This window comes from Protopterus annectens, chromosome 16.part0 (assembly GCF_019279795.1).
Source record: "Protopterus annectens isolate FY-2018-M chromosome 16.part0, PAN1.0, whole genome shotgun sequence".
NCBI classification, from domain to species: domain Eukaryota; kingdom Metazoa; phylum Chordata; order Ceratodontiformes; family Protopteridae; genus Protopterus; species Protopterus annectens.
The window spans coordinates 346,979-374,890 of NC_056750.1; the positions used below are offsets into that span (position 1 = coordinate 346,979).

General features: G+C 40.7%; 1 protein-coding gene across 2 annotated transcripts in view; it reads right to left on the reverse strand.

Annotated features, from left to right (window-relative positions):
• The window catches only part of LOC122790962 (histo-blood group ABO system transferase-like), a 515,753-nt gene that overhangs the window by 316,641 nt on the left and 171,200 nt on the right, over positions 1 to 27,912 (reverse strand). For both annotated transcript variants that reach the window (XM_044058683.1, XM_044058682.1), the window contains exon 3: positions 8,735 to 8,794. In XM_044058683.1, the coding sequence (XP_043914618.1) occupies positions 8,735 to 8,794 (60 nt within the window). The remainder of the gene's footprint in view (positions 1 to 8,734; positions 8,795 to 27,912) is intronic.

Consider the following 27,912-nt stretch of genomic DNA (forward strand, 5'->3'; position numbering starts at 1 on the left):
CTCTAGTGCTGCAAGGGGATATATTTACACACACAAATTGGATGCTGTGAGATTAGAACCCTTACCTATTCTAGTAGTACAAACTACGGCTTGCAGAACTTATTGCATGGGCTATGCCGTTTATCTGATATTACACTGTAAGCCAGCACTCTTAAGGTGGTTAACATCAGCAGGCCTAGTAAAGGAGGCCAATGTTGAGGCCAGCAGCTAGTCACATGTCATAAAATGCATAACCATTGCACATAGATAGCCTATACAGGCTTGGGTGTAGTGCTACGAGTGGATACATTTGCAAATACACACACAGACACACACACACAGATACTGTGAGATTAGAACCCCTATCTATCTAGTAATACACTCTAAAGCTTGCAGTACTTATTGTATGCATCATGGAGTTTATCTGTTATTAGATTGTCAGCCAGTGCTCTTACAGTGGACAATATCAGCAGGCCTTGTAGAGGAGAGAATTTAAAGGCCAGCACTTGTGTCACAGGGCCATAAAATGCATACCACTGCACGGAGAGAGCCCATAATGGCATTTCCATAGTTCTGGGAGGGGATATATTGCTACACACAAAAATGCGTGCGCATGCGTATACATACACACACACACACACACACACACACACACACACACACACACACACACTCACATGGATGACGTGAGATTAGAACTCCTACCTAACTAGTATTACACAGCTCATAGCACTTATCACATGCACCACAGGTTATGTCTGTTGTATAAGTTGATGCAGGCATAATACTTGAGGACGCAAAGTGGCCTTGTGCTAGACAGCATGTGTGGTCTGCAGAGTGATAGTGCTTAGTACTATCCAGTGTCCTAGGGGTGGGATACCTGGTAATATCCCTGCTATGTGTGTACACTTACCAGTCTGGCCATATGTGGCTGTCTGCAGTTTGACAGGCAGAGATGTGGCCAAGGACACTCTGGCCTGTCCAAGGCATGCATAGAACCATTGCACAGTACAACACCTTCTCACCTGTGTCTGTCTACAATACAAGGTGACATTCCACAGGCACAGGGTCTGTGAGTGAGTGGATTATGTACTGTTGCAGCCTTGGTTTGGTTCCCTTGGGCAACTGTTTTGATGTGTGACCGCAGATAACCTCAGCATTCCGAGGGTATCTGGGAAAATTCATACACCCCCGCCACACACACACACACACACACATATATATATATATATATATATATATATATATATATATATATATATATATACACATATACAAATAAACGTGCATAACTGGGATGTCTCTATAAATGTTGCTGTTTATGTATGTTATGTATATGAGTTATGTAGACATATGTGGAGAGTTATTGTAATATGTAGCTACACACACACACGCACACACACACACACACACACACACACACATATATATATATATATATATATATATATATATATATATATGTATTGGGATCTGTACAGATACTTGATTGCATATTTCACTGAATCCCAATTTGGTGAGCATACCTGCACGAAAGTGCTGTTCACCGAAGCAGCACTTTCGCATAAGTATCCTTGTTGTTCCGGTCATACTATGGTGTGGTAAGGGAAAATTCCCTTTTTCCCACTGTAGTGCGACCTCAGAGTGAGAATATTAAAGTAGTGGGTGTGTGGGGGGTGCCACCCCCATCACATCGAGGGGTGCAGAGGGGCTTGCCCCCTTGCATTCAATTAAATTTTGTGGGGTTTTTTTCTTAACATACTTTAACTAAAGCGTTTTTTCAATGAAAGCATTTTTTTTTTTAATTGTATTCGGTGGTAATGGATTTGGGCTTTTGAACTTTCGTTTGAAAGTTCTACATTCATCTGTATTATATGTATATGGGGTAAACATATGGGAGGGAGATAGAGTCAGACAGATGTGTATAGATAACTGTCTGTATGTACAGATCCATTTCCACATAGCAGGTCTTTGTGAGGAAGAGGCAACAGACATGTGCTAAAGTTAGATAAGCGCAGGAGCATGCCCAGTGGGACTGTCAGTACTTACAAGGTGACTCCAGGCCAGAGCTACCTGCACTCCAGTATGGGATTTTGTGTGCTACAGACATTGGCAGCTGCACCTGTTACCAAAGTACTGCACCTCCCTTACATTGTCCAAGGCATTCCCTGGCTGTTTGCTGACCTTAATATGTGACTCATACCTCACAAATGTACTGATCTTCACAGACTGTCAAAAATTCTGCCTCATATTTTTGGTCCATTTCACATGACATTGTGGTTTTCTGGCAAATTAGTGAAGATTAAAGTTACTAAATAATGACAGACAATTGTGTTTCAGACTCCATACACATCAGGAGATTCATGCTAATTCAAGACCTGTTATTCTATTGACATTCCATGTTTGTAGGAACAAATATTTAAAACCTGTCCCTATTTGTGAGCCTTGATCCCACTTTTATTCATGGCTTTGGAAAGATTTACTGCTCTAAGATGTTGAGAGGTATAATATGACTGGGGTACATGATGTAACACCACACACAGGGTGACAGTCTGCATACCTCTCCTGTTTTTGCAGAATGTCCAGCATTTTGCCCTGTATGTCTGCTCTGTTCCTCATTCATTTGTGGTGTTTTGGTACTATACTGTCAACAGCAGTCACTGAATTGCTGTAACTACCGACACATTTATGCTATGGCCTTTACATCCTGCAGCTAATGTGACCTGTAGCAGTCTGCTGTTATATTAGCCACCTGCTAGGTTACTCAGAGCGTGTATAATGTCTATCTGTAGGTATGAACCTTTGTCCCATCATTCACTCTGGCTTTGTCCAGCTTTCTTGCAGTAACAGATTGAGGGGTTATAACAGTCTGTGGGAATACCATCCTATGAGTACCTCACATGCAAAAGACATTGAATGCTGTCAGATTCGAACCATCAGCACCATCACCCATGCTACTGTCCCTGGAACAGTGAGCCACACCAGAGAGGTTATATTCCTCACACTAACAACAACATGCAGGAATTGTCTGGTCTGCTGGTATATCATTGCAGACTTACTGTTACAGCAGTTGTATGAAAACACTGATGTGTTTGGGGTGGGGGATGACCATCCTATGCTCTGCTGGCATAGACAGTCATGTAACTGTCCTGTGACCACACTGTTTGGCATCTCCCAGGAATAATGTCGTGGAGTTTCCAGCCATGTGGCCTAGTGGATATTATAGGGCACATACTAGTGAACAGACTACCTGTTGTCCCAAGTGGCTGTTAGATCTGTACAAGTAGCCCAGTAGCCCACTATAGATCTCTGCAAGTTGCCCAGTAGCACACTATATATAGCCCACTATATTCCCTTGCATACATGCGGCAGGTTCATACATATGCTACCATAATGTAGTACCCCTTACAAATGTACAGGAGAGTGACTTACCTTGCGAATGCAGCAGTTGACAGACCTGTAGTTTGGGACTCACTCTGTCTGATGCACACAGTCCACAGCCAATATATGGTGAGGTACATGATGCGTGGGCTGGCTGGCATCATTTTTGCTAATATGTATGCAAGTCAGAATAACGTGTTAGTCCTTAGGGCCCTAGGTTATCAGTGTATGTGCTATGCATTGTCTCTTGGTCAAGGTCACAGCACATTGGGCACATCTACGTCTGCATACAGGGACAGCCTCAGGAGGTTCCTCCTCTGAGTTCCCCTGTGGATATGGCTGTGGTGACCTAGGCACTGGTGGGGGGGTTGTGTATCCCTTCCCTTTGCTGATCCTGCTGCAGCTGTTTCAGCAGGATCATACTGTGTAGCATGGCACATACTGTGAACATCTGTGCACATGTGGCTGGAGAGTACTGCATGGCTCTACCAGATACATTGAGGCACTGGAACTGTGACTTCAACAGCCTAAACACATGCTCTATGATGTTCCTAGTTTGTGTATGTGCCTCATTATGGCATTCGTCAGTGAGTGTGTGCGCACTTATGATGGGTGTCATCATCCAGAGTTCCGGTGTGTAGCCAGCACCCCCAAGTAAATGGCCATGTGGAATGTCCCCCCTAGCAAACATCTGGTACAGCTGTGATGCATGCCAGATATGGGAGTTGTGATACCTGCCAGGGCTGCCAGCACACACATTCAGGATACTGCTCTGGGCACTGCACACAACCTGACAGGTGATGGAGTGGTACACCTTTCGGTTGATGTGGATTCTACCCTCTTCACCCGGCAATGCCTTGATGTCTACATAAGTGTACTCTATGGCACCTGGTACATCAGGATAGTGTGCTACATGGTAGAAGAGTCACATACTGCTGGCCCTCTCCTCAGGGATGTGGGGAAAATAAATGTGCTCATTGGCATGTGGTAGCATGGCATCCAGGATCTGGAGTACCCTGAAAGCAGATGCCTGTGAGACCCCCATCATGTCCCCAGTTTGTCTTTGGAAAGTACCTGTAGCTAGTATCCTAAGGACTAAACATACTTTTGCTTCCACTGGGATGGGTTCCCCTCTGTTGGTTCTGGGTCTGAGTTGAGGATGTAAGAGCTCAGTGAGTTCTTGTAATATGTGCCTGTCCACCCTGTAGCACTGTATAATCTCCAGCTCATGTAGCTCCTCAAAGGTTACCCTGGGTCTGTACATTCTTCTCCTTCTCTGCCTAGGCCTACTGTCAGCAGCACCAGCAGCATTGACTTCAGCATCAAACACATACACATGTAGCAGACCTGCAGCAGCCTCTATCATACTCTCGGTTAGAATTCCCAAGTCTGTACGCCAATGGCACAGAGTTTGGGGGAAAAACAGATTGTAGGGTGTATACATACTTTATAGTGTTCTGCTGTAGATGCAGCCTGTGTTATTGATTACCTATGATGCATGCCACCTGCCAAGTGCATCATTAAGGGGTTTTAATGGCCCTAGTTTAAGTGAAACAGGGCTCATCAGTAATTGATATATCATTGGCTTTTCCAGACAATTTTTTTGATAGCCTTCCTTGCTGAGTACTGTGGCATGCCATGCAAAGCCACGCCACAAAGATAAAAAAGCTTAGCAGTCAGTAGACATGCCCCCATGGAAGATCATGCTCAGTATGGCAGCGCACCACAAAAACATGCACCCCTATGTTAAACAAAGCTTAGCAGTCACTGGACACACACCCCTGCTCGGCTCAGCAGTGTGCACTGCAAACAGGTGCCGCTGAGCTCCAATGAGCTTAAAAGATTGTGGACACACCCAGGGGTGTAGCTAGGATTTTCAAATTTGTACTGACAGCTCTCAAACTGCTACCCCCCTCCCCAGCCAAGCTACGGCCATTCTCGTAATTCACGGTTCGCTCTTTTAGTGTCGATGAAGAGGCATTCGCTGTAATGCCTCTTCAGTAATACAATATAAATTCACTCAAACTCTGTTCCTTGAATTGAAAATTAACCTGAAATGTCAGTTCTTTGAAAAATGCAGCATGGTAGTTGGGGTAGAGACTTTATGCTTTTGTTTTCTGTAACTAAGGTACAGGTTTTGAGCTTGAGTAAATTACTAACCACCTGCTACCACTAACTAGGATGTTTCATTCACACACACACACACACACACACACACACACACACACACACACACACACACACACACACACACACACTCACACACTCACACACTCACACACTCACACACTCACACACACACACACACACACACACACACACACACACACACACACACACACCTACCTACCTCTTAGTGCAAGAAATATGGACAAAGCCTAAAATAAACAGGGACAGATATTAAATAATGTTCTCGTGAACTTAGAAAGTTGCTAGAATAACAGGATTTGTGCTAGTATGAATTTTTCTAAAGGACATGAAGTCTGAAGCTCAAATGTCTGTCATTTAGCAACTTCAGCCTTCAGTGATTTTCTAGAAAATCACAAAATTTATGAGGAACAGACAAAAAATATGGGGCAAAAATCTGGACATTCTGCAAAATTTGGACAGTTGAGAGGTATGCTACCTACCACACACACACACACACACACACACACACACACACACACACACACACACACACACACACAACCTCTCACAGCAACAAACTCATAAATAAAACTGAGGCAAAGGCCCAAAAATAAGGACATTTTTTTTAAATATTGCTCTTATAAACTTAGAAAGATAATAGAATAGTAGTAGGTTTTGCATCAATACGAATTTTCTGAAAGGTATGAAATCTGAAACTGAAATGTCTGCATTATTTTCTAACTTCAGTCTTTAACAATTTGCTACTAATTTGCCAGAAAACTGCAACTTTATGAAAAACGGACCAAAAATGTGATGCAAAAATATAAAATTGCCAGACAATACAGCTGGGAACCTGTCAAAGGAGGGACACCATTTTAATATGAGCACAGTTAACTTAGAGCAGCTGACAAAATTAGAGAATCTACATGCATTTCTGAAATAAAAGTAATGTACAACTCTGATCATTACAGTTATTTATAAAAGTAAAGTAAACCCTCTATGTTTTCTTCCAAAATTGTTATTTTGTGGAGGGATCATTAGGGGAAGAGCAACAGTTTGAGCCAAAATCAGGGACAGCTGAGGTTTGGCTATGCCTAATTCTATAAAGCAATTTGCATGTACCTCTCAACCTGTTAATGCAGTAAATCTGGCCAAGGCCAAATATATTGAGGGAACATATAAACAGTACTAAAAATTGCTCTTGTATATCAACTAAATATATCAACTCTGAGATTGCAATACAGTGGAGAAAGGGGCAAATTCCTGATGATGGCCAACAAGTTTTTTTTTTCGGTGGGAAGAAATTTGCTTAAATGAATGTTTAATGGAATTAGCATTCAATAGATTAACTTCGACGAATAGGTGTTCGACGGGTAGTCACTTCAACGAAATTATATGTACCCCTTTTATGATGACTGATATCATATACAGAACTGCACTGAGCACAGGACCAATGCTCTGGAATCCCACTCAGCACCTCTCCTTGTTTTCACAGGGTTCCCTTAACCACCGGGCGTTCCTTCTCCATACTATACCATTCATCCATGCATTTTTTTCACTTTTGCCATTCTTTAGGCTCTTTCAGCCTACTGATCTATCTGTTAACTGGGGTCAAGTTAAAAGCCTTAATGAGAATATGTATTACACACACACACACACACACACACACACACACACACACACACACACACACACACACTTCATATTACTCACCAACCCTCGGGTCTTATGAAGTGAGACCAACATAACGGATCCTCCTCCCGCTTCGACCGACCACCATAATCCCACTCGGATGAGACCAAAATCCTCCTTCCCGCCTGGAACTCATGAAGTGAGACCAAAATCCTCCTTCCCGCATGACCAAAATCCTCCTTCTCGCTCGGAAAGTATTTGAACTGGCCGGTCGGCCGGAAATACACGTGCGCTGAGCTCAATTCCGACTGGCTGCCCTGATTAGCTGACGTCATCGTGCAGTAAAGCGCGAAGAAGTGAAAATTTAAAATGCTACCCCCCTTCTACATAACTTGTACTGAAATCAGTACAGTGCGTATGCCTCCCGTCGTCCCTGGACACACCCCCTTTTGATGTCAGCTACCTCTTGGACACTGGAACAGTTCTATGCCTACACGGATGGGATCTATGGACACAGATACCCATTTGTGCTACTCAGTAACCCCAGCTCATTTGCATACAGATCCGTGCACAGTACCTGGAAACTACACGGTTCCAGGCCCTGCCTCATTAGCAACCACAACAGTCTGACATTGTACATACTCCACACAGGGTCCTATAATGCATTATTGTGACATACTCACAAATTCAGGTTTTTACAATCTTTTTATATTTTTTCCATAATGGCATGTCTGCGCACTGCAGTGCACCATGCAAACATACCCAGGAGTATTAAAAAAAATGATTTTATATTATTTTCCATAAGGTTTTGGACACACACTGGTTAGTTTTGCACAAATTTGTGTCCTCTATGCTATTTATGCCACTGTCAGTACACTTTTACAACTCCTCATGTCATTTTTACATCCTGTACACAGAATATTTCAGTGTACATTATGGACACCAACACAGGGTCTGCAGGACTGCCTATCTGGTTGCTGGATTCCTCTGCCACCCTCATTTGCATACATTTCACCTGCTTGTGAGGTGATTTGCATGCCACAGACACTTTGTGTTCACACGGTCGTGCACGCCCCTCAGCTCCGTTTACTGGACATCTGCTTACTTGCATGAAGCACCGTGACACTATGCTTACATGGAAAATCAGTCCATGTAGGCTTTATTGAATTCCCCCCATAGTTTCTTAGAGTATTATAATATGGTTCAGAATTTTGTTTGCATGTTAAATGTATTTGTGTGTCATGGCAACTGAGATCAAAACATATTCCAATATTATTTGCAGCTTATTCAGTGTTCATATTATATGTATTTAATTATTTTTAAGCTGTCATATCACTTTTTATGATGGAAATGTCTAAGTAAAATAACGTTTGTAAATTACAAATAATCATTTTTACTATTAAGTTATAAAATAAAATGAAAGAATGGTTGTATTTATTATGTTCAGAAAGTGACAAAAGTTTGTAACAAGGAATAACACTATTTCTAAGACATAAGTGCACAGCCTTGTCTCTTTCAGTCGACTGTATTATTCACAATCACTAGCAAATTGATAACATATATATATCTTTTTGGCATTTTTAAAGCAAAAGTATTTAAAAAAGCTACTTACTGTAAGTTACTACAAAGGATGTTTACAGAGGAAACCCACTGAAATCTGTGAGAGTTGTGCCTAAAAACAAAATTGTCGGAGTTTAAAAAATAATTCACAGACAGATGAAAATCAGGACAATAGCTAGTGTATAAAGGTACTGGAATGCTTTTTATACAATAAACTTAATGCTAGTTATAAAAGCCAAGTTACTTAAAATTTAAAACAAGAATTACAACATTCAGTTATTCATTCAGCTATCAAATATCTATCATGCAAACTGCAGTCTACCCGACAGAAAATGGCAGCATCACAAACAAACAATGCTTCATATACGGTCATGAATAGGAAGTGCTATCAACAAGCTTTAAATGTTCATAGTGGAAAACCTTGCAGCCATTATAAAAACTATTTGAAGTTGTGAACATTCTGCACATCAATTAGTGCAGTTTCAACATGTTTTGTTGCATTTTTTAATTATGATTCATTAAAAGTTAACTGACAGGACTTTGGTATGCTGCTGCATTTCCACTTGTGTATTGTTACATGACCACTGAGTTGGTCTATAATAAGCAAAGGGGCATGGAGGACAAACCTTTTCCATGAGAAGCTTGACTCCTGAAAAAATATTATTCTTCTCTTTTTTAGGGGTACTTCTGAATATATTTCAAGAAAGAAAAACATCAGCGGAATATAAACTACGGTTGTGTCTACTTACTATAAATGTACATGTTCTGATTTTATTGTTGCAATAATAACAATATGGGATAGCCTTGCTGTTCTAGCCCTTGGTCACTCAGACCAACAAAAACTTCATTTACCTCCACCAACTCCAGCTGATGCCCTCTCCCTGACATCAGGACTTCTGGGTATAAGAATCACTGGCTGGCGCCATGTTTTCATGTCTTTCTTGCCTCCCAGAACTGGAGCCCCACACTCTGAGCTCCAGGCCAGGAGCACAATGCACTCAAACTGCCTTCAGTGGGCCCCTGAAACCTAATCTAATGAAGAAGAGGAGAGGGAAACCTGCAACACTGAAGACACTCGAACATTTACATTTGTGCTAAGTAGAAACAACTGTAACATGTTTGTCATGTTTCACTGTTGGAGTAATAACAACATGGGAGGTTTTTCCAAAGTAAAGAAGTGGGTGGTTGGAAAAACATTTTGTGTTAAAGACAGTAAGTCCTGCAAGATAGCAGAGACAAATCCAGAGAAGATCAATAAACGGTAGTGCATGATAAAGGTGTGTACAACAACAGGTGGTAGCTTCCATAATTTCTTTGGAGGGAACCCCATAAGAAAAGCTTTAGTAGCAGAAGAAACCCTGGTGGGATGTGTTCTGATATGGGTAGGGGTATGTTTGCCAATGTGTCTAATAACAAAAGGTAATACAATTAGAAATCCATTTGGAAATGGTTTGCTAATCGGCTTTCCTATTTTGTTGCTAGCAAAGGCAAAAATAGTTGGTCTGTTTTCCTTGTTCTTGGTTTTGTCCAGAAATGAGGAATATGTTCTTTATTTTGAGGATTCAGAAATAAGGTACAAACTTGTATAGACTGGTTCAAGGATACTTCAGTGACCACCTTGGGCATAAAGGAGGGATTTGTCATAAGTGTGACCATCACAGGGTAGAAGATCAAACAGAACTCGACACACATTAGGACTTGCAATTCCAAGACCCTCATACATAAGTAAAAGCTACCAGAAAGGCAATTTTCCAGAAAGGAAGCTTGATGTCAGAGCAGCTGCAGGTTCAAAAGGTGGCAGGGTAAGCTTCTCTAGAACAATACTGCGATCCCAGGATGGTACTTCCCTGGAAGGCCTGAGGGAAGTGATACACTTCAGAAATTGTTTCAAAGGGGATAAAAAAAAAAAGAGAGATGGCTGCATATGAGGCCGGGCAAAAATGGCCAGTGCATGAATTTTGACTGAATAATGAGAAAGGCTGGAGTTAAATAGTTCAGCTAAGTAGGTTAACACCAGGGATAATTTTGCAGCTAGCGGTAACTGACCTTTTGAGTGGCACCAAAAGTAAATCTTTTTCATTTTGATGTGCAAAATTTTCTGGTACCTGGCTATCTAGCCTCCTTCAGAACAGAAAGTAGAAAGATGTACTTATCAAAAGGAAGCCCTTGAGGGGAAAGGATTAAATCATCCAAGCTGTTAAGCTCAAGGTAATCAGGCCGGGATTCATGACAGTTCCCCAGATATGGGTTAACAGGTTTACCTTCAGAGACAGCAGAGGAAACCAATGCTGTCTTGGCCAGAGAGGTGCAACTAAGATCACTCTTTGGCACTCCCTTCCTAATCTAAAGTAATACTCTGGGGATGAGTGGTATGGAAGGGACAGCAGTCAGACATATACCTGTCCACTGAAATGAGAAGGTGTCTGTACTCCATGCTTTAATGTCTGTGGCCCCTTTGCAATTTTTTTCTAACAGCCTTTTTTGTGGATAAAAGTCTGTTCCTGGAATACCCCATTTCTGCATTACCTGTAGAAAAGTCTCATTGCTTAATGTCCACTTGAGAAGGTCTGTCTCTGACCTGCAAAGGTGAACTGCTAGAAGGCAGACAAGTACTGGACCATCAGGTCAATGGACTGTGCTGTTTTCCACAGTTGCATGGCTAAGAGTCACAAAGGATAAGAGTACGTTTCTTCCTGCTTGTTTATATACCACATCACTTTGTTGCTTTCAATCTTCAATAGCAGAACCCCTATGTCCAGATTTCCTTGTAAGCCAACATGCCTTTTAGGGCTGCCAACATTTTTTTTTTGTTTATATGGTGTTTATTAAGAAAGTTTGGTCCCATTTTTCCTGTGCTTGAAGGCCTCTGGAATGTGTTCCCAGGCCAGATCTGAAGCATCTGTGGTTAGGATATGATTTTAGGGACCTTCTTTGTTTAGAATGCAGGCCTGAATCCACCACTTTAACTCCTTCATTATTCAAGGAGAAGGTGTATCTTCTGGTTGAGGGAATGTCTGTGTAGAAACTACACATATAACAGGTACCACTGGATCTTTCTCAATGCAATTTTCCCAGTAGAATCATCAGAAAGCATGAAACTACGAACCAAAAGACTCTCAGGGACTCCCTTGCTGAGATGTCTGACTCAGAAGGCAACTGAAGTACTGGGTCAAGAATTAAATGTTTTCCTCCAGTTGGAAGGCCACATTTTGTGCATGTCTAGCAGGGCTCCTAGAAACATTAGCTTGTATGTTGGACTTCTTTAAATTGGAAATGAATGCCAGATCTGAGAAAACAGTCATGGTCAGATGAAGAGAAGACTGCAGGTCCTAAACAGATTTAACTTGAATCAGGTAGTCATCCTGATAGTAGTAGATATGAATGCACTTTGTCCTGCAGAGGGCATTTGCTGGGGCAAGACATTCTGTAAAAGCTCTGGAGCAGAGGGCAAGCCAAATGGAAAAGCAGAAAACTGATATGTATTTGCACCTGCTCTGAAGTGCAAATACCTACTGTGAACTTTTGCAATGTAAATGTGGAGGTATGCATCATTTAGAAAGTGTGTCACCATGAATGCTTGAGAGAATAACATGGGCAGAAGCTTTTCTAAGGTTAACATTTTTAATTTCAGAACCAGCATGAACCTGTTTAGTACTGAAACATCCTAGAAAGGTCTCCAGCTTCCTGCTTTCTTTGGAATTAGCAACAGCCTTGGGTAATATCCTGCACTCCTTTATTTACAAGAACTAATTCTATGGAGCCCGAAGCTGGTATTAGATCTACTTGAATTAAATCCTCCTGCAGCTGACTCTTTAGAATGGAAAGAATAATGGAAGAGAGACAAATTGTAGTCTGTAGCCTGCTTTTACTATGTTTAAGACCTAATGAGTAACGTTTGCAAATTATTTTAAGAATAGGGAAAGTCTTTCCTCTAGTTTTGAAGGAGCAGAAGAGTAATAATTGGAAGGAAGGATTGGGCTGGGACATAGGGGGGGGGGAACAGGGATGTGCCTGTCTGAATCATAGCTACTCCCTTTTGGGCCCCCTGAGGCCAGGACTCACTAGACCTGCTTCCTTGGTTAGCCTGCCATTTTTATGAAGCAAAAAACACAGCCATTTTTTCAGCTATATTATTTCTTTACATTTTTACTCTGTTGATAACTCAAATGTATGAATTTTGGTTTGCATCTTTAAGTTTTTCAACTGACTAATTAACTTTTTGACAAACGCGCTTAGTTGTAGATTATTAAACAAGTTTTTTTTTTAACCTGCGGTTGTTGGTGGTTTCTTCACAGTATACAGTAGATTACTTTTTGAGTTCATTTCTGTGGTGGTGACAAAAGCTCATGGCTTTTGTCCTACCATCTTTTATGCCATTTCTGTTTTCGATCCCTTCTAGTCCTTATCAGAGCCAGATAATGGTCAAATTGGGCCCTAGGCTGGGTAATGGATCAGCCAGCCCCACAACAGCAGCACCCTCCAGCCATTCCAGTGTCCCATTACTTGGCTATTTCTCTGCATTTACCATAAACACTGTTTAAACCTGTCAGTGTGCATACTATTTTTAATTTACTTCTACAATGATTAGAGATGTTTAAAACTTTTATTTTAAAGTTTATATCATAAACACTTGTTTAGCAAATGGCTAACAAACAATATAGTCTTAAATACCAGGTTGTAAGCATATATATGACCAAATAACCAAAAATATACTAAGAATACGCTAAAAAGGACTATAGCTCACTGCAAATGCTTACCTGATGAAGTCTGCAGTTAGCAGATGAAAGTGCTTAATCTGTGTATAAAACAGTTTTAACCCTCAGGGGTTTGTTTTTCTTTGTTTTCTATTAAAATTGTTTTTTTGAAAGTAAGCATTTGCAGTGAGCTACGATCCTTTTTAGCGTATAAACAATATAGTCCCACAATGAAAACAGGCTTAGCCTGAACAGTAAGCTTTTCTGCCCTTGAAAATTACATTCATTGAAATGGGTTTGAAACTCACATTCAAAGAAAATGCATCTGGTCAGTGGTGAATTAAGTTTAACTTTGGGCTGTTTTCAAACCATAGGCCCTTTTCACACATTTTTAGGACCATGCATATGTTCTTTGATGCACCATTCTTATTGTATTATATTCCTTGTATAATATAGCACCACTTAGAGTGTGTTTTAATTTTGTAGGTTTTAACATATTTTCTTGTCTTTTGGCTTTTCTTGGTTAGGGGCCACCACAGCAGATCACCGGTCTGCAGATTGAATGGCAGTAGAGTTTTTACAGTGTCGAGTTGCCAGCCCGGTGTCCAACCTTCACAGAAGGCTCACTCATACACATGCAACTACCTGCATGTCTTTAAAATTCGCTTAACTGCAGGGAGGACATGCAGGCTCTGCACAGAAGGTGCTCCAGGTGAGAAATGAACCACAGAACCTCTTTCTGTGAGGTGGCAACTGCCCTTGAAGAATAGCATGCCCATGTTACATTAAATAAAAATTGGCAAGCTGGTACTATTGCAATACGGAATGGCTGTCAAACCTGCAGCAGGTTTATAGTTACTAGGCATCTCATCTAAAGGAGGACACATTCAGGAGTGCAGCACCCCCAACCTCCCTTAAAGGGCATTGCAATATCAGTAATTCATCTATATGGTATGGAACTAGAACCTGCAGCCTTCTGCACCAAAGGCAAGTATGTTACTTTTGTGCTACTAATACTGATTCAAAATTTTATAGCACAAACTTTGATGATGGCCATTTGCTAAACAAAATAAGTTATGCATTAAAAACTGACTTACCATGAACAACAGTAAACTTCTCTTCCCTTGAAACTCAACAGTCCCTGAAAATGCACAGAAACTCAACATTCTTTGAAAATGCACATAAACTCAACAGTCCAAAAAATACAGAAAAACTCAACACTCCTTGAAAATGCACTGACACTTAACAGTCCTTAAAAATGCACCTGGTAATGGCAGTTTGGTAGTTGGTGTAGAGGATTTAGGCTTTAGTCTCCTGTCACCCCTACACATACACACACACACACACACACACACACACACACACACACACACACACACACACACACACACACACACACACACACTCCTCTAACCTTCTCCATAGCTCTTACTCATCTCTCCATAGCTCTTACTCATCTCTCCATAAAAATTCTCTCATCACTTGTCTCTTTTGAACTGAAGAACTGAATGGCAGTTCACAAATCCTGTACTCCGCTCCAATGTACATGTGTCTTTAGTACGATGTAGGCACAGAAACTACTAAGTACACTGTGTGCATCATTAGAGAAGAAATTTAATGCAAGCAAAGTGCATTCTTAAAGAAGAAATGTAAATTTTGTGGCAGCCCCCCTGCAAATGAGTCCTCCCCAAGCCAGCAGGCCTTAGGCAATTGCCTAGGTTACCTAGTGCTGGATCCAGCTCTGGTGCTTATCCTTCTTTGTCTGTGCTGAGAGACAGGAAAGGATCAATGCTTGGCAGGATAATGCTCGCTAAAGCTAGGTGGATGAACCTGCAAAAAGTCATTTGCAGTCTGTATAGATTTAGTATTCTCCTCCAGGTTTTTTTTTTTTTTTTTTTTTGAAAACAGCTTCAACCTTGGGTCCAAACACAAACTCCTTTATAACAAGTGTATCCAAGAGTTCATATTTCGCATGCTTTGGGTGGGTCTGTTCCCTTAACTGGGCAGGCCAATGAATAAATGGTCCACAGTCAGTAGCCCTGCTTGATGTTTCTAAAACATCAAAGCCACAATGCAAATAATTCTTAGCAACCTGTGAACAACAGTTGCAAAGCTCTAGCAATTGGTTAGATAGAGAATTTTACCCTCCATCCACTCCAGTTTCTCCTTCATTTGGTCCAGAAGTGACTTCTGGAATTTGACCATATGGAGCTGGCTACAGAAAGAGTATAACAGAAGTATATACTTTTTTTTTAATTTTTTGCCAAATATATTCATATGGGTTTACTAGCAAGTACTATGCTAGCTGCCCTTGTGGATCATGGTAAACCTATTGATTTCCTTTTCAAAGGCAAGAATCAAATTCTGTGCCTTGTGTTTGTGAGATAAACACCTTAACCACTATACCACCCTCCAACCCCTGAGTTCTACCTTCTTTCTCAAAGGGTTCCAAAAGAGACAGCCCTTAGCTCTCTCAGGATCATTAAATGCTGCTTTAGGATACACCACAGGATTTCTAAACAGGTGTTTATAGGAATCCAAGACCCTGTATGTCTTCCTGGGAGCAAGTGGTTGGGAGTCGGGTTGCAGGGAAGATTCAAGTATGACATTGTCCACTACCTCTAGTACTGGAGGAGCAGCAAGAAATTTATGCTCATGGAGTTTTAAAAATTCTCTAACCTCTTCTTAGACTGGGAATAGACCTGAACTTCCCAACTGAAAAACTCACACATTTTTATGGAGTTTCTCCCCAAAGGAAAAATCCTCAAAGAAGACGTTGCGGCAAGATTGTCATCAAACTCTAAATCAGCATGGAACCAGAGTAGGTCTGATCAACATATGCCAATTTATTCTTATCAGAATTGTGGCAGTCAGTGGACTCCTGGGGGAAAGGTCTCTCTCTCTTTTTCCAGAAGGTGTTAGAGTAGAATTGGTTCTGGCAGGGCTATGCTGCTTGGATCTCACATTTTTTTATGAGGTTCTCAGCCAGTCTGACTATCTTGCTGATAGACCTGATGAACATGGAAACCAGAAGACCTAGGTTATAGCAAGCAAAATTCAGCCTTTGTAAACCTGGCCTCTGGCTTGGGTCTGGTTGTCATGTCAGATGTATAATGTATATATGTGTGTTTTATATATATATATATATATATATATATATATATATATATATATATATATATATATATTCCCACTCTGATTGACCTCCTGCATATCCACAAAGCAAACAGTACCAGAATTACCCATTCAAAAGACTTAAACCTTGTCTGTGATATAAATAGGGCCTGCTGGAGAAATAGGTATGTATCCCAGAGACTACCCCATCTATGGAACAGGCTCCCCATCCATGTGAAGCAGAGTTCCTCCCTAACCAATTAAAGTTCAGCTTGGACAATTGGATGGAAAATAGGAAATTCATCCCTGGTTTAGCACCTATGTCCCTAATATAAACAGGTAACCTGTAAATGATTCATCTACTAGGCCCATGCTTACACTTATCAAGGGTATCAGAACTTGTCAGAGATTTGGGATGCATGGCTAGGCTTAAAATGTCCCTTGTGGTCATTAGCCTATTGAATACCTATGAACCTATACATTTTTCTCTATATCAAAGGGTCCCTATCAGCTGATCAAGTTTTCAGAAACTTGAAATTCATATGATTCAGACCATATGATCAAGTTTTTGAAAACCCAAAGCTTTTGAATGGAGATCATGGTACAGTGCGGATCGGGGAATTTACCCTTTTCCTCACTGTCGTGCAATCTCATAGTTTGTATATACAATTTTCAGGGGGTGTGGGGGCTACTGCTTCCACTGCAGGAATATAAAAAAGGTAGATATTTGTTTTTTTTTTTTTTTGTTTTTGTTTTTTTGATGTTCGAGTTTTTGGAAACTCAATCATATGGTCTTGACCATGTGAATTTTGAGTTTCTGAAATTGTAATCATCTGACATAGACCCTTGTACAGATCTACATAGAGATAGCTAGATAGATAGATGCATGCATAAACACACGTACACACACACACACACACACACACACACACACACACACACACACGCACACACACACACACACACACACCTTTATATAGTCAAAGAAATATTTAGATGACTGGTTTTATATAGTACTTATTAAATCAATCAGCTTTCTCATCATTCAGTGCTACTACAGCACTTACATGGATGTTGCCTTTTGGTTGCAGATGTCCGACATGGTGCTAATATACACAAGTAAAGGTGTTGGGTACAAAATCCTCATGAAAGCAGTTTCGCTGCATTTGTAGAATGCAATGTGTAGAATTAGGTCTTGGATATCTAAAGAAGCATTTTTGGGGTTGTAATACTTAAGGAAATAGAGAAGACATTGTAATTTCTGTGAGACAGATTACAATGGGTTGGGTGATATGAAATATGGAAATAAAAGAAAAAATAAAAGATGTACGTGACAGCATGAGGTGTTTTATAGTTTTTGAAGTTAGGAAAATGTTTGAGATGCTGTTCTCTTTTGGAAGATTATTAATCTACAAGCATGAGATTGAGACTAAGACTTAATGTCAATCATGTCAGAAAGATCCTTAACAAGTTTTGTTTTTCTTGAATTTGGAATGTAAACATGGCACTCCATTTGTTGCAATTAAACACCAGCAGATACATAATTTGGTAATGTTATATTTGGGTCTGCAGGTGGACTATGAGGAGGGCCATCGACCTGAATGGCTTCCTGGAACTGTTAGAAACACAGTGTGTGCATTTCAGCCATAGGATCACTAAGGTTACTTAATGATTGTAGTGATGAGGAAGAGATATATAGATTAAATGTGTAACCATGCTGAAACTTGATCCTGTTATGGTATACCTCCACCCATTCCAGCCAGCCTTGCCAACTCATTTGCTTACTGCAGCCCTGCCTTGATTTGATGACATAGGCTGTAGTGGACTTTAACCAATGGTATGCTAATCTAAGTACTGTCACTAAGTCCATTCATGTGCAATCAAAATGTATAGATGCATTGGGTTTGATGCAATTCTTTACCTCCATAATCATGGAAAAAGAAAAAAAATATTCAGGGGGAAAGACAAATCAGGCATATCTTAGGTACTGGCATTATTAGCCTGGAAAGCTGACAGAATAAAATTATATGAATTAATATGCATTTTCTGAAGTAAAAGAAATATGTAACTATAGAGATTGTAATTATTTATTGAGGGTAAACCATGTCTTCTTAAAAAATAGAATTTTAGAAAGGACAGAGCTAAATTTAAAATGAAAATCAGAGATGTCCCTGAAAATCAAAGTGATTTGAGAGGTGATTAGACGGTATCTTTAAACTGCTGATCACATTTTTGGTTAATATATCAAACTGGTTGCCACTGTTCATTTACCATTGTGATTTTATGTAGTAACAACAGATTGTGTCTTGAAGTTTTGTACTGTATTAACAAACAGATTTTCCATTTATAATCTTTGTATGCTTGCAGCGATATGATGAAATTTATTTCCTTTGTATGCTTGCAGGGATATAGTGTCATGCACCTCTAGTTCTTAAAATGCTACAATTAGCTAAATTTACCCTAGTTGGCCTTTTGGAAGTTTACTATCAAAATCTCACACCTGCAGTGTGCGAGTGTTCATATTTCCAACCCAAAATGCCAGAAATCAAATTTACGAACAGGAATATGATCAAACAAGTTATTTAAGGAAAGTCAGCATCTGGGGAATGTTGACTTTACCAAAAATACCACATTTCTGGTCATGACCTATGAATGTTTTGCAGGGGAGCAAGCCCCCCTCCACCCCCACACCCCCTGCTACTTATATATACAAACTCTAAGATCACAATATAGTGAGAGAAAGGGTACTTTTCGCGATCTGCATTCAAAATGTTGAATCCACAACAACGAATGCTAGTGTGCATTCGCTGTTGGTTGTAACTTCAACATTTTTTTTTGATAGTATGAAATGTTGAACTAAGCTGTTCAAGTTTTCCATTTCAGATATTGTCAGAACGACATTTTGATAGTAAACCCCTTTGGTATTTTGGGGGTACTGCTAAACAGAACTGTCCATAAAGTGTACTGATCATTTTTCAGTTTTAGTCTGAGTTTTAATGTTGCAGTAAAATAAGATAATGCAATTGCTGGAGAAGCACTTTTCTGAGGCAATCAGAAGTCTTTTGCTGTGGAACCTGTAGCTGGAGAAATGACTTCTGTGCATGGACTATTCTCTAGGTGTTTAAACTTCTGAAGCTCCAAGTGGTCACTATTTAACTTTTTTGGTTTGTCAAATATATAGTTTGGTTAACTGAAACATGATGATTGATGAGGACCAAAGATCAAGTTAACAAAATAAACACTGATGAAGAAAGCAACAGTTTATTCTGCTGACTGCATGATATTTGGGGCCCACTCCAAGACACCGTAGCTGTAGAACAGAACTCATTCGCTGAAGAACAGAACTCAATCACCGTGTCTTTCAGTCAGGCATGCATGTCTAAGGGGTTTCTCATTTTACTCCATTTTTTTATTCCAGGACATGAATGAACCCAGTTTGCAATTCAAGGCCTAATTAAAGCTCACAAAATCTATTTGGCTTTGGTGTGATGTTTGCCAAAATGCTCTTCTTTTATTTATTTACATGTTTTACATTTGTTGACCGGAATTGTGTGAATGAGCTGAAGAGCCCTTTTTCAGCGGCGGCCTGGAGAGAAAAGCTCCAACATATTATACAATTTTCATTATAAATGGTTAGTTGGGCAGCAAATCTAGCTACCTCATTGCAGGTAGATTCAAGTTTGGTCAGGAGTGTTGAGTTAAGATTTGTGAGAATTTGAGAATTGTACATTAGACTGGGTAGAAGGTAGGTAAGAGAAACAGTAATCTTGGCTTCAGAGGTAAGGGATTTCTTGTTATGGTAAAGGAACCCTAGTTTTGAATGAGTCTTTTTGATACAGTTATTAATATGCAAGTCATATTTAAGCTGATCATCGATGGTTATGCCTAAGAGCTTAGTGTTGGATTCTACTTGAATGGGAGTGTTATCAAGTCACTGTATGGAGAAGGAGGGTTTAATACTGTTGAACTTTTTAGGCAGGAAGTGTAACAACTTTTTTTTTAGGGTTAAGGATGAGTTGGTGTTTGGAGAGCTATGTTTCAACTAAGTTAAAAGATGCCTGAGTAGCTGGGAAGAGCTTAGAGGGAGAGTTGGCTGTGGTGATGACTGTAGAGCCATCTGCGTATTGCATTAAAGATGACAGAGGACAGGAGGTACAGAGCTGGTTAGTAAAGATATTAAAAAGGAAAGGCCCTAGGATAGACCCTTGAGGTACATCCACCTTTACAGGGAGAGGAGGGGAGAGTGCAGAGTTCCATCTCACTAATTGAGATCTATCAGTGAGGTAGCTGGAGAACCATGCAACAGTATCAGAAGAGAAGTTGAGGTTATGCAGTTTGTGCAGCAGAAGAGAGTGTGAGACAGTGCCAAAAGTTTTTGATAAGTCCAAGAATAGGCAAGAAATAAGTTTATGGTCATCCATGGCTATAGAGACAGTGCTGAGGAAGGATAATAGAGCTGTAGTGGTGCTATGTTTGGGTCTGAAGCCTTGCTGAGTGGGTGTAAGCAGATTTTCCTCTATTAGATACTGCATAACTTGTTTATGAATACCATTTTTCTAGTACTTTAGAGAGTGGGGAGAGGATAGCGATAGGTCTAAAGTTGGAGAAATCAGAGGAGTTACCTCCTTTGTGTATAGGTAGAGTGTAGCATTGTTTCCAGATGGAATGGACTCTAGTTTCAAAGACAGAGTGATTAATTAGGATAGATACAGGGAGAGCAAGAGAGTCAGCTTCTAGTAGAAGAAAAGTGGAAGGAATATTGTCAGATGATGCGGAGCATGGTTTTAATTTAGAGAGTAGAGTTTTGATGTAGCTAGTAGGTACAGGTTTGAGGGAGAAGGTATTTGAGGAGATAGTATTAGGAGTGGGTTCAGAAACGTTGGCGATGTTAGTAGTAGAGGAGTTTGGGTTAGAGTTCAGTAGCTTGGACATTGAATCATTAAAATAGGTATTGAAGATAGTGGCAGTTTCTTCAGATGTCTTGTCTGAGCATGGATTGGGGGAGCTAAGATTACCTGGAATGTAATGTTTGGTTAATAGAGTTCCAGGATTTTTTAGGATTAGATTTTAGGGCTGTGTGAGGTTTGTTATAGAAGTCCTTTTTATCTTTGTTTATGTGTTTTTTTGTCAGATTCCTGAGTTCTTTATATTTTTGCAAGTCTGCAGAGAGCTTAGTTTGTGACCATTTTTTCCATAGTTTGTCTCTAGCTATCGTAAGGGTACAAGTGGCTTTTGAAAGCCACGGAGATATGGTGGACATAATTTGGACTTTGTGAGGGGGAGAAAGTGAGCCTAAGATGCTAAGTAAGGTGGAGTTGAAAGCTAGGACTGCTTCTTCTAGTCAGAGTTGGGTAAGGAATTTTCAGTTTACTTTAGAGAGGAGGGCATTAAAGGTTTCTGGATGGAAGTTAAGAGTGTTTGCGACAAGTGATAAATCTAGGAGGTTTTGAGAAGTGGGAGTGAACCTAAGCAGTTTTACATGGGAGTGATCACTCAGGGTGTTTGGTAGGGTTTCAGGGTTATGACATTTGGAAGGATTAGATACAAGTACCCAGTCAATAAGAGTACTAGATGTGTGAGAGTTGTTTGTATGGGTAGGTTGGGAGATTAGCTATGTAAAGCCATATAAATTAATAAGAGTATTAGAGTTTTGATTACTGAGAGTTAACCTTTTAATGTTGACATCCCCAAGGAGGATAGCTTCATTGGGGATGTGGTGAGAAAAGTATGAAAGAATATTTTCGAGCAGAGGAATGTCGTCTCCTGGAGGAATATAGATGGCTGCTACTGTGATAGTGGTGTAGTCATTGATTTTAAGGTTATCTGTAAGTAGTTCAGCAGGAGAAAAGGATGGGATAGGTCTCATAACACTTGTAAAGGTGAGGTGGTTGGAGAAGAGGATGGCTATCTTTGCAGAGTATATTATAACCAGGAAGGAGAATGTCTTTATCAGAGATTTGGGGTTTTAGACAAGTCTGTGATAGGGTGATAACATCAGGGGTGTGGAAGGCTATCCAGGCATGGATTTCACTAACTTTGTTTAGAATACCATGGGCTTTCATAAAGTAAAAGGAAATATGTTTGTTTGGAGAGGGTGAGTTTATTAAGTAGGGAGAGGTAGAGTTATGCATAGTGGGGGATGGATGGGCCCACGATTTGGATGTATGTCTCCTGATAGAAGCAGGACTAAATGAAATTGGTAAAGTTTGAATTTAAATGGGTTGTAAGTCAAGTACATAGTCTTGGTTTTAGATGCTAGAGAGTGAGGGGGAGGAAGTTTGATTTTAGGCAGAGGGATGTTCATGGAAAAGATAGAGGAGGAGATTGTAATAGAGTACTGCAGAGATGAGAACAGTTAGTATGGGGATTAGTGGGATCTCTACGGACAGGTGGTAATGGAGTAGTACAAGATGTCAGATAGTGGAGGAGATTGTAATAGAGTACTGCAGAGATGAGAAGCAGTTATTATGGGGATTAGTGGGATCTCTATGGACAGGTGGTAATGGAGTAGTACAAGATGTCAGATAGTGGAGGAGATTGTAATAGAGTACTGCAGAGGCGAGAACAGTTAGTATGGGGATTAGTGGGATCTCTATGAACAGGTGGTAATGGAGTAGTACAAGATGTCAGATAGTGGAGGAGATTGTAATAGAGTACTGCAGAGATGAGAAGCAGTTAGTATGGGGATTAGTGGGATCTCTATGGACAGGGGGTAATGGAGTAGTACAAGATGTAAGATAGAGGAGGAGATTGTAATAGAGTACTGCAGAGATGAGAACAGTTAGTATGGGGATTAGTAGGGTCTCTATGGACAGGTGGTAATGTAGTAGTACAAGAGGTAAGATAGAGGAGGAGATTGTAACAGAGTACTGCAGAGATGAGAAGCAGTTAGTATGGGGGTTAGTGGGGTCTCTATGGACAGGTGGTAATGTAGTAGTACAAGATGTAAGAAAGAGGAGGAGATTGTAATAGAGTACTGCAGAGATGAGAAGCCGTTAGTATGGGGAATAGTGGGGTATCTATGGACAGGTGGTAATGGAGTAGTACAAGATGTCAGATAGTGGAGGAGATTGTAATAGAATACTGCAGAGATGAGAACAGTTAGTATGGGGATTAGTGGGGTCTCTATGGACAGGGGGTAATGGAGTTGTACAAGATGTCAGATAGAGGAGGAGATTGTAATAGAGTACTGCAGAGATGAGAACAGTTAGTATGGGGATTAGTGGGTCTCTATGGACAGGTGGTAATGGAGTAGTACAAGATGTAAGAGGAGGAGATTGTAATAGAGTACTGCATAGATGAGAACAGTTAGTATGGGGATTAGTGGGATCTCTAAGGACAGGTGGTAATGGAGTAGTACAAGATATAAGATACAGGAGGAGATTGTAATAGAGTACTGCAGAGATGAGAAGCAGTTAGTATGGGGATTCGTGGGATCTCTATGGCAGGTGGTAATGGAGTAGTACAAGATGTAAGATAGAGGAGGAGATTGTAATAGAGTACTGCAGAGATGAGAACAGTTAGTATGGGGATTAGGGGGATCTCTATGGACAGGTGGTAATGGAGTAGTACAAGATGTCAGATAGTGGAGGAGATTGTAATAGAGTACTGCAGAGATGAGAAGCAGTTAGTATGGGGATTAGTGGGGTCTCTATGGACAGGTGGTAATGGAGTAGTACAAGATGTAGGATACAGGATGAGATTGTAACAGAGTACTGCAGAGATGAGAACAGTTAGTATGGGGATTAGTGGGGTCTCTACGGACAGGTGGTAATGGAGTTGTAAAAGATGTAAGATACAGGATGAGATTGTAATAGAGTACTGCAGAGATGAGAACAGTTAGTATGGGGATTAGTGGGGTCTCTATGGCACGTGGTAATGGAGTAGTACAAGGTGTCAGATAGAGGAGGAGATTGTACTAGAGTACTGCAGAGGATAGAAACAGTTAGTATGGGGATTAGGGGGATCTCTATGGACAGGGGGTAATGGAGTAGTACAAGATGTAAGATACAGGAGGAGATTGTAATAGAGTACTGCAGAGATGAGAAGTAGTTAGTATGGGGATTAGTGGGATCTCTATGGACAGGTGGTAATGTAGTAGTACAAGATGTCAGATAGTGGAGGAGATTGTAATAGAGTACTGCAGAGATGACACACAGTTAGTATGGGGATTAGGGGTACCTCTATGGACAGGTGGTACTGGAGTAGTACAAGATGTAAGATAGAGGAGGAGATTGTAATACAGTACTGCAGAGATGAGAACAGTTAGTATGGGGATTAGTGGAGTCTCTATGGCAGGTCGTAATGGAGTAGTACAAGATATAAGATAGAGGAGGAGGTTATAATAGAGTACTGCATAGGTTCATAGGTTCATACTAGGCTATCTGCCCTGGGGCAATTATAAGCCTAGCCCAATTCTGTATGGCTTACGCTACCCCTTGATTTGAGTATACTGTGCCCTTTTTAAGGTTTAGTTTACTATGCCTCTGTCTAATAGTGACACGGGAGTAATCCCTGGGACAAACCTACGATCCCCCATCCACTTATTGAGATTTTTCTTGAAGAGATTCAGTGTGGTGCTCTGCCTCACATGAACTGGAATTCTATTCCAGAGCGAAGGGAGCCTCTGGGTTATGAACCTGTCCCTGCAGCAAGTTCTATTTATTTCTATGCTGAGGTTCAAGTCCCTCGAGCGTGTGGCTCTAAGGGATTTAGATTTATGGAGGTGGAGCATGTCCATTAATTCTGGATTTGACATAGCTTTGTATGTCAGGCATAGATCGCCTCGAAGTAGGCAGTATGCAACTGAGTAGAGCTGGAGTTTTTTTAACCGAGCAGCATATGGCATCTGTTTGAGACCCTTGATCCTCTTGGTGAGATACTTTTGGGGTCTTTCTAATTGCTGCAGGTGTCGGGTAAGGTACATCCCAAAAGGGGCATTGTATTCTATGATGGGCCTGATGAGGGATGAATAAAGGGGCACGATTACCTCTCTTGATCTAGATGTGAAACCCTTTGTGATGAGGTGGGCTATGTAGAAGGTCTTTCTAACCACTTTGGCAATGTGGTTTTCAAAGGAGAGATTGCTATCAACTTGGGTCCCCAGGTCCCTAATAACTTTCTCTGTACTTAATGGGTTTCTGCCTATGTGGTAATTTGTGGGCACATTGTTTTTGCCAAAGGGTATGACTATACATTTTTTGGCATTTAGCTTTAAACCATGGTGCTGGCACCAGTTATCTGTCTCTGTGAGACCTTTTTGAAGGATGTTTGTGTCAGCTGGAGAGTTGATTATGGCGCCCAGTTTGCAGTCGTCTGCAAACTTGGTGAGCCATACTCCTACCACGTTTGCCTGTACCTCGGAAAAGTATATACTGAACAAGAGTGGTCCCAGGACAGAACCCTGTGGGACGCCACTTGTGACCGGTTTCGAGTCTGACATGGCTCCAGCAACTCTCACTCTGTGGGTTCTGTCTTTCAGCCAGTTTGTGACCCATCTTGTGACATAGGGGTTTATATTTAAGCTGGATAACTTATCTATGATGCCCGAGTGGGGTATTGTGTCAAATGCCTTTGCAAGGTCCAGATAGGCTGTGTGGACTACCTTCCCTTCATCTATGGCTTTGGTGACTGTTTCAAAGAAGTCAACCAGGTTCAAAAAGCAGGATCTGCCCTTGACAAAGCCTAACTGGGTAGGATCTAGTGTCTGTAGGTCCCCAATGTCTTTGTTTATGAGCTCCATGATGATCCTCTCCATAGCTGAGATGAGAACAGTTAGTATGAGGATTAGTGGTATATCTATGGACAGGTGGTAATGGAGTAGTACAAGATGTCAGATAGAGGAGGAGATTGTAATAGAGTACTGTAGAGATGAGAACAGTTAGTATGAGGATTAGTGGGATCTCAATGGACAGGTGGTAATGGAGTAGTACACTAGTAAACTATGAAGTGATAAGTAGGGGAGGGGTAAGGTGTTTAGAATGTTTTATCAGACAGGAAGGGGGGGTGTTAGGGGTGGAAGGGATTAGGTGGTTAGGTATAAAGGAAATGATATGTGCCACACACCCAAACTTTTGCTCCTTCTGTAACTCATATGGTTTAGCTCTACTAGGCTTGTAATTTCATGCCTCTTGATGCTTCCTCTATAATTTATCAAGTCTAAACTGACCAAAGCTTCAACTGGATAAAACAAACTGGCCAAAGCTTCACCCCCACACCACCTTACTAACATGTGTTTACCCTAATTCTGCCCTGTCCCTCAAGCCCCAACCCTTCACCTTACCTTAAGGAAAACCCTTTCAGTAATACCGCCACTACACAAGATACACACATCGCATAAAACACTTTAAACACACAGTCTTACATCAATCCCCTTACCTACCCTTTACTATAATCCTTTCTCTCTGTCTCTAAATATATATATATATATATATATATATATATATATATATATATATAGATATATATAGATATATATAGATATAGATATATAGATATATCTACATACATATATACATACACACGCATGTGTGTATATACTAGGCTAATGACAACAGGGACTTGTTTAAGCCTAGCATGCATCTCAAATGACTTCACAAGGATGGGTAGCCTGCTAAAAAGAATTCTTACTCTCTGTCCCTCCAACATGTCCTATTTACATTGTGTGGTTTAAGTCCTTAGATCAGGTAATTGTTATGTGATTTCTTTTGGGACTATACAAATGATCCCTCAGAGCAGCATTCATGGATGCCTTGTAATGCCAAGCATAGATCACCCTCCAAACATCTGTCAGAGACCCTGTACAGGGGATAGGGCTTTGAGCCAATCCAGAGAGGACATGTTGTTTACATCCTCTATAGTTTTGAGAGGAACCTGTGTGGACATTCCAGTTGTTGCCTGTGCCTGGTCACAGACTTACCAAAGGGGCATTGTACCCAATGATTAGTCTGATGAGGGCTGAAAACAGTGCGAATATGACTACTGTGGTCCTAGATACCATGCACATTTTTACAAGTTGTGCAATATAGAATGATTTCCCTGCCACCACAGCTACATGATGGTAGAGTAGCACGTCCCTGACTACTTATGTTCCCGAATTCCTGACTACTGGGTCTACTTTTACCATGTTTTCAATGAGGTAGTTTCCAGGGATGGCTGGCTTCCTAAAGGATACTATTATGTGTTTCTTGACACTGAGTTTCAGACTGTGGCTCTGGCACCATTTTGTTTGACGGAGCTATTTTAAAAAGATATTGGTATCCTTGAGGGGATTCTTTGATTGTATCTAATTTGCAGTCATCTGCAAACTTGGTCAAGCAGAGGCACTTGACATTGGACTTGACATCAGAGAAGCAGATGCCAAAAAGCAGAGGACCCAGCACAGAGCCCTAAGGGACTCCACTAGTGACCGGCCTCTCTTTAT